Source organism: Tachysurus vachellii, chromosome 14 (genome assembly GCF_030014155.1).
Source record: "Tachysurus vachellii isolate PV-2020 chromosome 14, HZAU_Pvac_v1, whole genome shotgun sequence".
NCBI classification, from domain to species: domain Eukaryota; kingdom Metazoa; phylum Chordata; class Actinopteri; order Siluriformes; family Bagridae; genus Tachysurus; species Tachysurus vachellii.
In genome coordinates, this window is record NC_083473.1 from 4,450,972 (window position 1) to 4,463,501 (window position 12,530).

Sequence of the window (12,530 nt, forward strand, 5' to 3'; positions counted from 1 at the left end):
TATAGTGGTGTAAGTGTATAATGATATAAGTGTATAGTGGTGTAAGTGTATAATGGTGTAAGTGTATAGTGGTGTAAGTGTATAATGGTGTAAGTGTATAGTGGTGTAAGTGTATAATGATATAAGTGTATAGTGGTGTAAGTGTATAGTGGTGTAAGTGTATAATGATATAAGTGTATAGTGGTGTAGTGTAAGTGCATAATGGTATAAGTGTATAGTGGTGTAGTGTATAGTGGTATAAGTGTAAGTGTATAATGGTATAAGTGTATAGTGGTGTAGTGTAAGTGCATAATGGTATAAGTGTATAGTGGTGTAGTGTAAGTGCATAATGGTATGAGTGTATAGTGGTGTAGTGTATAGTGGTGTAGTGTAAGTGCATAATGGTATAAGTGCATAATGGTATAAGTGTATAGTGGTGTAGCGTAAGTGCATAATGGTATAAGTGTATAGTGGTGTAGTGTATAGTGGTGTAGTGTAAGTGCATAATGGTATAAGTGTATAGTGGTGTAGTGTATAGTGGTGCAGTGTAAGTGCATAATGGTATAAGTGTATAGTGGTGTAGTGTATAGTGGTGTAGTGTAAGTGCATAATGGTATAAGTGCATAATGGTATAAGTGTATAGTGGTGTAGTGTATAGTGGTGTAGTGTAAGTGCATAATGGTATAAGTGTATAGTGGTGTAGTGTAAGTGCATAATGGTATATGTGTATAGTGGTGTAGTGTATAGTGGTGCAGTGTAAGTGCATAATGGTATAAGTGTATAGTGGTGTAGCGTAAGTGCATAATGGTATAAGTGTATAGTGGTGTAGTGTAAGTGCATATTGGTATAAGTGTATAGTGGTGTAGTGTATAGTGGTGTAGTGTAAGTGCATAATGGTATAAGTGTATAGTGGTGTAGTGTAAGTGCATAATGGTATATGTGTATAGTGGTGTAGTGTATAGTGGTGCAGTGTAAGTGCATAATGGTATACGTGTATAGTGGTATAAGTGCATAGTGGTATAAGTGTAAGTGTATAATGGTATAAGTGTATAGTGGTGTAGTGTAAGTGTATAATGGTTTAAGTGCATAATGGTATACGTGTATAGTGATATAAGTGTAAGTGTATAATGGTATAAGTGTATAGTGGTGTAGTGTATAGTGGTGTAGTGTAAGTGTATAATGGTTTAAGTGCATAATGGTATACGTGTATAGTGATATAAGTGTAAGTGTATAGTGGTGTAGTGTATAGTGGTGTAGTGTAAGTGTATAATGGTTTAAGTGCATAATGGTATACGTGTATAGTGGTATAAGTGCATAGTGGTATAAGTGTAAGTGTATAATGGTATAAGTGTATAGTGTGTAGTGTAAGTGTATAATGGTATAGGTATATAATGGTATAAGTGTATAGTGTGTAGTGTAAGTGTATAATGGTGTAAGTGTATAATGGTATAAGTGTATAGTGTGTAGTGTAAGTGTATAATGGTGTAAGTGTATAATGGTATAAGTGTATAGTGTGTAGTGTAAGTCTACATTGGTATAAGTATATAGTGTATACTGGTATAGTGTGGAGTGTGTAGTGTAAGTGTAGCAGTGTAAGTGTATAGTGATAAGTGTATAACTCCTGGCCAAGTTCTCTTTAGATGTGACTTTTGCCAGGACCTTCTTCTACAAGGCTTCTTTCTACAAGCTTCTGCACAAGACACTTGTAAGCTCCACATTCATCTTCTCTTCACCACTCAACCCCACCTGCTTCATCCTCCCTGACTGTTGAACCTTGCTTCCTTTCACAATTTGAAGATTGAGAAACTCTGCCAGAGTTTCACTTCTGCACTGACTGCACCTAGGGATTCCCCGACTCCTTTTACTGTCACATTTCTCAACTGTAGAAGCGGAAGAGGTTTGACAACTCATGCAGTCTTGCAATCTTACCACCTGCCCACTGGATCCACTCCGCTCAAGACCATTTCACAATACCTTCTGCCCTTCATCACCACGATCATCAGTGGATTGCTAACATCTGGGCATGTACCAACTACCTCCAAGAAAGCAAGGGTTATTCCCATTCTGAAGAAACTTGCTGTGGATCCATCAGAGATCAGTAACTACAGACCAGTATCACTTCTCTCTCTTTTCTTTTCAAAACTTCTTGAACACATTGTGTATGATCAACCGTCTGTCTCTCTCTCACAGAACAACCTCCAAGATTCCAGTCAGTCTGGTTTTAAAGGAGCACATTCCACAGAAACTGCACTGCATGCTTCTAAATCAGCCAAGCTGTCATCTGTTCTCATCCTCCTAGACCTTTTAACAGAGTTTGAATCGGTCAACCACAAGACTCTCTTGTCCATCCTCAGGAGTCTTGGAATTGGTGGATCAGCGTTGGAATGGTTTGCTTCCTACCTAGAAGGTCGTTCATATCGGGTAACATGGAGGGGAGTGACATCTGCTCCACACAGACTTTCCACTGGTGTCCCACAGGGCTCAGTACTTGGTTGTCTCCTGTTCTCCCTGTATACTCACTCTCTTGGTGAAGCTATTACCTCGCATGGGTTCTCTTAGCAATGCTATGCTGATGACACTTAAAGGTGGGGTCTCCGATTTTTGAGAAATGCTTCAGAAAACTGCGTTGGGCCGCCAAACTAAACAAAAATCAAAACAAACGTGTAGCCGATGAGCAGAAAGGGGTGTGTCTTGTCAATATGGGTGGAGAGAGTGTTCAGTGTGCATGTGTGACATTAGCAGAAAGCGGTTTTAACATTGACATGGAGGATAAAAACAAAGAAAGAAAGAGAAGAAAGACTTACGATAAGGTAAGAAGTAGGACGTGTTAATATAGGATCAGCTTTCCAGCGCTGGAGAGAACTGAAGGAGCAGGAAGTTGGTCACATATTCACAGATTGGAGTTTCCTGAGTCAATAACTCCTGAGCTAAACGCTGTTACTACACAAATAACACCTCTTTTCTATCGTAGTAATGTAGAGACGCAGCTACAACCGTGTTTTGTGTAGTAACAGCGTTTAGCTCAGGAGTTATTGACTCGGGAAACTCCAATCTGTGAATATGTGACCAACTTTACTTAAGACGCCGAGGCGCTTTTTTCCTTCTCGATAGGTGAGTAATGTTGGTTTTGCTTTGTTACACAGAACTAATATATCGTCGCTGTCGGGCGGAAACCTCGTATGTCCAAATTTGGTCAATTTCATATTTTTTCACATATCGATGCTATTGGTCAGTCCCCACGTGGGTCTGTTATTTTTACAAGTTATTAACCAATCTAAAGTCTTGAAAATAGCTTGAACGCAAATCTCATAACTCCATTGGACACTTCAACTGTCTGAGAAATCTCGTAACTCCACCTCTTCTTCACTCCGCGGGAGAGCTGCGCAGCATATTTCTCCTCAAGATTAAGAGTCGCAACGAATCAACGCGTCCTAAAGTGATATCGAAAGTGATTTTCGTGGTGCTCAAAGAAAAAAAAATCTTGACCCCCGCTAGTTCTGGTGCTCGTCTGAGGACAGGAATTTAGCGCAAGACAATCCACTGCAACGCGGACTAAACCCTGTGCACTGCAGATAAGACAGGATTGTATCTTACAATGTCAAGGCAAACCGTTATGTTCATCCGTCATGCTCATCACTTTAAGCAAGCTGGCTGGCTTTTTGCCTCGTTATTATACGTAAACATGCCGTATAACGTAGTGAAACGATAATTTGAACTTTATTAATTTGATTTTTTGGGTGAACTATTCCTTTAACTACGATTTTATCGATGTTTATCTGTTATTGATGTATTTTAAATATCTATTTATTACTGCTTATTATACATGTTCATTTACGTTTTAAAATGTTTTTTATAATATAATATTTGAATTAAATTGAATGTTTTGGATACCACTATTAAATGATTGTTTTTATTATTATTTCACTGACTTTAAGTCAGCCTACTTATAGACAATGCCTCTCTTGGCACTGTGCATGTAAAACACTGTTTTTTGGACACTAACAAGTGAAAACAGTTAGGTTAGATACATTTGAGTAGGTCTGTTTTGTTAAAAATCGATAGCTGTAATGCTTCTGTGCAGAAAGAAACCTGTGAGCCATGAAGGTAAGTTTGCGAGCAGATTAGACTAATTTCCACCTATTAGACAGCCTAATCAGATTATCGTGTTTTGTATTGCATCACTTATTGCTCTTAAACCTTTAAAATAGAGTTTAGGAAGATGTATGTAACTACAGTCATTAGCTTTGGTTAACTATTGAAGCCTTTTCTCTTGTCAAAAGGCTCAACGTGACCGCAAACTTTATTGAACACTGCTGGTAGCAGCGACGTCTGTGTCCGTAATGTTCTTATCAATGACAGCATAATCTCGTATCTCCCTGCTCCCAAGTCATAAAGCTTGTATCTCCGATAAAACGTGACTTTGGGAAAATGTTGTGTTAATGTTGGTACACAACAGTATATGATAGCAATATACGGTATAATAACTTTAACAATACAATGTTTAATAACTCATAATTTTTCATTTCCTGAAAAATAATGGTTTTGGAGATACGAGGATTCTGCCCGACAGCGACGATATGCCTTTGTCCTTTACATGATTATGCTTGTGTGTCATTTTTGCTTGTTTGTTTATCTGCAATCGTATTGTTCTTCCCTTCAGCTATGATAAAGACACATTTCTTTCCATTAGTTGCCTGGGTTACGTATGTATGTGTGGGCGGAGCTATAAATACAGGGGTGGGACACATTTGGGTTAGAGGTGTGTTTGTTTTGGTGATTTCAAATGTCAACATTGGCTTTCAAAAATCAGAGACCTCACCTTTAACTTTTATTCTTCTTCCCTCCCTCTGTCGGACACATCATCGTGGATGACGGCTCATCGGTTGAAACTCAATCCCAGCAAAACTGAACTGCTGATCAACAGGTGATTCATCCCCAAGATCCCTGCACAAAGATCTGATCTCCATGGACAATCATGACTGGACTACTACTACTACAAACTACTACTGGCAGGTCTAAGGGCTATGAACGCAATTCGTCCTCTGCAAATGACCCAAAATGCAGCTGCACGACTTGTTTTAATTGCCTACAGTACGTTCTCACATACCACCCCACTACTGACTGGATTTTAAGAGCAGACTGATTACTATAAAAGAAGGGAAGAGGTACTTCATAAGCAATGGTTACCCTCAAAGGAAGACGTGCAGCTATCATTGCTTTGCATAAAAATGGCCTCACATCAAGGAAATTGCTAAAAAGAATATTGCACCTGAAAGAAGCATTTACTGGATCATCAAAAACTTCAAGAGAGGTTTGACTGCAGCGGAGAAGGCATCAGGACGTCCCAGAGTGTCCAGCAAGCACCAGGACCATCTCCTCCTGAGGAGTCATGTCACCACTAGTGAAGAGCATGCTCAGGAATGGTGAACACTAGGTGAACACTACCATGAGTCCTGTCTCATGCCAACAGTGAAGCATACTGAGACCATCCATGTGAGCTTGCTTTTCAACCAAGAAAGTGGGATCATTTACATTTCTGCCCAAAAACACTGCCATGAATAAAGAATGGTGCAAGAGCAACTTCTCCGAATGATCCAGGAGCAATTTGGTGATGATCCGCACATTTTCCAGCATGATGGAGCACCATGTCGCAAAGCAAGAGTAATAATGAAGTGGCTCAAAGATCATTACATTAAAATTCTGCATCCGCTGATCAGGCAACTCCCCGGATCTCAATCCCATAGAGAACCTTTTGCATACGACTGTATGTAGTGTAAGTGTATAGTGTGTAAGTGTATAGTGTGTAGTGTAAGTGTACAGTGTTGTTGTATAGTGTACAGTACAGTTAATAGTCACATTGATTCAAGTACAAAGCTGCAGTGCGTATCAACACCACAGGTCACAACATGTCAGTGTATTGTGTAATTAAACCATTCCACAGTCATGAGTGTGTATTCACATGGTCTGGTGAGAAAGAGAGAGAGAAAGAGAGAGAAAGAGAGAGAGAGAGAGAGAGAGAGAGAGAGAGAGAGAGAGAGAGAGAGAGAGAGAGAGAGAGAAAAAGTGTGTGTGTGTTTAAACAATCAGTGCTTTCTAAACCGGTTTCAATGACCCTGAGGCTCACTGTGGAAACACCCAAATCTGACAAACTGTCATCATTCAGACCACAATATCCGAATGATACTCACTCTCACACACGCACTCCCACACACACGTGCGTGCACTCTCACACACACACACACGCGCACGCACTCTCACACACGCACGCACACTCACACACGCGCACGCACTCTCACAAAAAGCTTGTCTCATGAAAGGTTTGGAGCACCAGGTCAGGGTGTAAAGGTTAAAGGTTAACCTTACAATCCAGTGCATTCAAACATAAGCATTGAAAAACATCTGCAAACATCTGACCTTGAGGAACCTCTGGAGGCTTTGCCCCTTTTCCACCGAGGCAGTTTGAGTGCTGGTTCGGAGCCTAATTTAAAATCAGTTCTTTCTTTTTCGACACCCAAATCACCGGCTCTGAACCAGGAAAAGTGGTTCTTAAGTAGCACCAAAACGTTGCTAGAGTTAAGAACCGCTTGCGTCAGGGGCTGTGGGCGGGTCTGGGGGCGGGGCTACTGTTAGCACCTTTGATAATGTTGGGGCTGGGGGCGGGGCCGGGGGCGGGGCTACTGTTAGCACATTTGATAATGTACCTTAAGTATACTAATGTTTAATACACTTTTACTTTACTGCGATATGATACATTATCAGCACACATGATAGTAAGTAGCTACATGCTAAGGCTAACTTTTTTGTGTTAATGATAAAATAACATTATGTACTTTCTCGATTACAACCTCCATTTATACAGATTACATGGAGCTGCACGTACACGTTGGATTCGCCGCGTTTGGGTGTTAATGTAGGTTCACAAAGCCATGAGCATTAACAGTAAAGCAACGTCCACCATTGTTGATGTTGTGTTTGTTTGCCGCTGCTGCGCTAACGTTGAAAGATGACACGTATACAGTGACGTCAGACTCGGCTCTGTGACGGCTCTCTAGCCCATGGAAAGGTATCAGACCTTTACTGACCTGACAGATTTAGATGAGACTAAAATCCCCAGATAGACTCGTGGAATAATTCCGTTACATTTCACCTCGTGTGGCTGCATCCATTGTTTACGTCCATGTTTTCCAATCTTATATATATATATATCTGAAGGATTAAAAGTGACAGATACTAAACCCAAAGTGAAAACGTTTCAGTCCGACTGGTTTCCGAGTGTAAAACGGTTCGTGATGTCATGCACAGCGACGTTTAACACACCAACAGGATCTGTTTCTCTTCCAAACTTTCTGCTGTCGTTTTGACTGGTGTCATGATGTACGTCTCAGAGCAAACACTGTGACTTTACATTCAGAAGTATTTGCTAATCTAGAAAAACCAGAAGAGACACTTATTGTAATAACAAAACCGGTTAGTGTTAGTCCACTAATCCTTTCAGGATTTTGTGATCGCAGAAATGACAGATTTTTTTTCCAAACAAAAAGTTGCGTTACAAAAAACTCAGAATTTTTTTTCTACCTGTAGGAGATAAAGAGTCACATGGTGTTCTACTGATCCCCAGATATTTACGCTGGTGTCACACACATCATGTTCATTCCTGACACAGCGCTCCAGACAACCACAGGATTTACACAGCAACAATCTTACAAACACATAATTAAAAGCAAGACTAAATAAACCTTAAGACTAGTCCAGTGTGAACAGAGCTTAGTGAAGTGCAATCAGAAAGAGAAAGGAAATAACCAGGCAGAAAGTAAAGGACTTAAATTTTCTATTCAAATTTATCATAATATTATAATAAAGATTAATAATCTCTCATAACACTCACACCACCTCTCATACCCCCTCGTCACCTCTCCTACCCCTTCACCACCTCTCATCACCTCTCCTACCCCTCCATCACCTCTCAACACCTCTCCTACCCCTTCATCACCTCATTACCTCTCCTACCCCCTCATCACCTCTCCTACCCCTTCACCACCTCTCATACCCCCTCATCACCTCTCCTACCCCTTCACCACCTCTCATACCCCCTCATCACCTCTCCTACCCCTTCACCACCTCTCATACCCCCTCATCACCTCTCCTACCCCTTCACCACCTCTCATACCCTCTCATCACCTCTCCTACCCCTTCATCACCTCTCATCACCTCTCCTACCCCTCCATCACCTCTCATTACCTCTCCTACCCTTCCATCACCTCTCAACACCTCTCCTACCCCTTCATCACCTCATTACCTCTCCTAACCCTCCATCACCTCTCCTACCCCTTCACCACCTCTCAAACCCCTTCACCACCTCTCCTACCCCTTCACCACCTCTCCTACCCCTTCACCACCTCTCAAACCCCTTCACCACCTCTCATACCCCTTCACCACCTCTCATACCCCTTCACCACCTCTCATACCCCTTCGCCACCTCTCATACCCCTTCACTACCTCTCATCACCTCTCATACCCCTTCACCACCTCTCATACCCCTTCACCACCTCTCATACCCCTTCACTACCTCTCATCACTTCTCATACCCCTTCACCACCTCTCATACCCCTTCACTACCTCTCATCACTTCTCATACCCCTTCACCACCTCTCATACCCCTTCACCACCTCTCATACCCCTTCACCACCTCTCATACCCCTTCACCACCTCTCATACCCCTTCACCACCTGTCATCACTACTACAGAGTAGTTTAGCCTAAAGTTAACCTTGAAGTGAACATTTTCTAATTAAAAATCACAAAACTTCAGATTTGATCACAGGGACTCTAATTACTTTCTATTACACCACATTGACGTCGGATTCCTCGATCAGTTAGAAGGTGTTGATGTGAAGGACGTTTCTAAAGCAGAAGCTCCTCTGCAAGTCACAGGATTTTATCCCAGTACTTTATCACTTCTATAGTAACAGCAGAGAAAATAAAAACGAGAAAGCGTTCTTTTGAGAAAACAGTTATTTAACATTTACTAAAGGAGTCTCCAGAGTCAGTGCTTTTTTAAAGACTCTTTAAGGACCGTACACAAACTAAAGCAGTGTGTAAAACTATAAACAGGTAGAAAAACAGAACATAGAATAAATAATAAACACAGGGCAGGATTATAGAGAAAAAGAAAAAAATATAAACAATTGTGTGTTTTATATTAAACGTTACAGAATGTAATAAAAAAAAAGGAAATATATTTGTAGATTTTATAAGAAGTTGTTAATCTTGTATCTGGTTTAAATACACATATTGATTTTATTAAAAAGTCTAACGTAATGTTTTTATTAAAAATCTCATCTCATCTCATTTTCTACCGCTTATCCGAACTACCTCTGGTCACGGGGAGCCTGTGCCTATCTCAGGCGTCATCGGGCATCAAGGCAGGATTCACCCTGGACGGAGTGCCAACCCATCACAGGGCACACACACTCACACTCATTCACACACAATCACACACTACGGACAATTTTCCAGAGATGCCAATCAACCTACCATGCATGTCTTAGGACCGGGGGAGGAAACCGGAGTACCCGGAGGAAACCCCCGAGGCACGGGGAGAACATGCAAACTCCACACACACAAGGAGGAGGTGGGAATCGAACCCCCAACCCTGGAGGTGTGAGGCGAACATGCTAACCACTAAGCCACCGTGCCCCCCTTTTATTAAAAATAATAATAATAAATAATAATAATAATAAAAATAATAAGGAAATTAAATAATAAAATAATAATAACAATAATAATAATAAAATAATAAATAATAATAATAATAATTTAAAATAATAATTAAACAATATAATAATAATAATAAAATAATAATAATAATAATAATAATAATAATAATAATAAAAAGAGAAGAATGATAAATGAAGAGCAAATGTAAGTGAATCACATCCACACTTTGAGGTGATTTAAAGACCTGGCAGCACAACAGTGAGATATTTATACGGATTTATGTAGAAAATTAATAACTTTTATTACTTACCCAAAATATAATGTTAAAGCCGAAGAGGAAATATTTGACGCAGCAGCTCACTTCAGCTCCTTTGTAATGGTGATGTTTTCTACTCATCCTGAGCCAAAATAAACCCCCTAAAGAGCTCGCTTTGACTTTACTCAATAAACAACAAAGCTTTAGAACAAAATAAACAAGGTAAACGTTTATAAACCCTAGCTAGGGAGGCAGGAATCCATTATTAGCTAGCCTAGTTAGCAACCTGGCTGCTAGCTAACAACAACAACAACAACAACAACAATAACAACAATCTAACGGTTAGCGCTCGCGCTCACAATATATACATGACACGGCGCTGGGTGACGCTCATTTCCTGCGACACGCTGCCATTAACGTGTTGCTGGGAGAATAATGTTTGTTATTTAACCGGATTTGGGACTGAGAGAAAATTTCAGCTTCCAGCAAGCCATTAAAAAGCGGCGCGAGCGCGGATACAACAAGCCTAAGGAAGTTAGGGGAAGGGAGGAGGGGTTTGACATTAAAAAAAAAAAAACAACGTGGCCGCGATTTGATCACATTTCAAAATAAAAGTCATCAGAAGCAGAATCAGGTTTAGAACACACATGGATTTTGGTTCCAGCTATTAGTGACTCTCAAAAGTACAGACATAAATAACACTATAATATACACTATACTATACAACACAATGATACACTACACATATACTATACACTATACTACACAACACAATGATATACTACACATACACTACACATATACTATACACTATACTATACAACACAATGATACACTACACATATACTATACACTATACTATACAACACAAGGATATACTACACATATACTATACACTATACTATACAACACAATGATACACTACACATATACTATACACTATACTATACAACACAAGGATATACTACACATATACTACACTATACTATACACTATACTATACAACACAATGATACACTACACATATACTATACACTATACTATACAACACAATGATACACTACACATATACTATACATATACTATACACTATACTATACAACACAATGATACACTACACATATACTATACACTATACTATACAACACAATGATACACTACACATATACTATACATATACTATACACTATACTATACAACACAATGATATACTACACATATACTATACACTATACTATACAACACAAGGATATACTACACATATACTACACTATACTATACACTATACTATACAACACAATGATACACTACACATATACTATACACTATACTATACAACACAATGATACACTACACATATACTACACATATACTACACATATACTATACACTATACTATACAACACAATGATACACTACACATATACTATACACTATACTATACAACACAATGATATACTACACATATACTATACACTATACTATACAACACAATGATATACTACACATATACTATACACTATACTATACAACACAATGATATACTACACATATACTATACACTATACTATACAACACAATGATATACTACACATATACTATACAACACAAGGATACACTATACATATACTATACACTATACTACACAACACAAGGATTCACTATACACTATACTATACACTATACTATACAACACAAGGATATACTACACATATACTATACACTATACTATACAACACAAGGATATACTACACATATACTATACATATACTATACACTATACTATACAACACAATGATATACTACACATATACTATACATATACTATACACTATACTATACAACACAATGATATACTACACATATACTACACATATACTATACACTATACTATACAACACAATGATATACTACACATATACTACACATATACTATACACTATACTATACAACACAAGGATATACTACACATATACTATACACTATACTATACAACACAAGGATATACTATACATATACTATACACTATACTATACAACACAATGATATACTACACATATACTATACAACACAAGGATATACTATACATATACTATACACTATACTATACAACACAATGATATACTATACATATACTACACATATACTATAAACTATACTATACAACACAAGGATATACTATACATATACTATACACTATACTATACAACACAAGGATATACTATACATATACTATACACTATACTATACAACACAAGGATACACTATACATATACTATACACTATACTATACAACACAAGGATATACTATACATATACTATACACTATACTATACAACACAAGGATATACTATACATATACTATACACTATACTATACAACACAAGGATATACTATACATATACTATACACTATACTATACAACACAAGGATATACTATACATATACTATACACTATACTATACAACACAATGATATACTACAGTATACATATACTATACACTGTACAAGACAAGGATATACTATACATGTACTATACACTATATTATACAAGACAATACAGGCGATGTGATACAATA

The 12,530-nt window shown here is 38.4% G+C and overlaps 1 protein-coding gene across 1 annotated transcript in view; it reads right to left on the reverse strand.

Annotated features, from left to right (window-relative positions):
* The window catches only part of tspan17 (tetraspanin 17), a 33,153-nt gene extending 22,678 nt beyond the window's left edge, over positions 1 to 10,475 (reverse strand). The window contains exon 1 of the mRNA XM_060886194.1: positions 10,006 to 10,475. Within this exon, the coding sequence (XP_060742177.1) occupies positions 10,006 to 10,092 (87 nt within the window). The 5' untranslated portion in view covers positions 10,093 to 10,475. The remainder of the gene's footprint in view (positions 1 to 10,005) is intronic.
* Between the last annotated feature and the right edge of the window lie 2,055 nt (positions 10,476 to 12,530).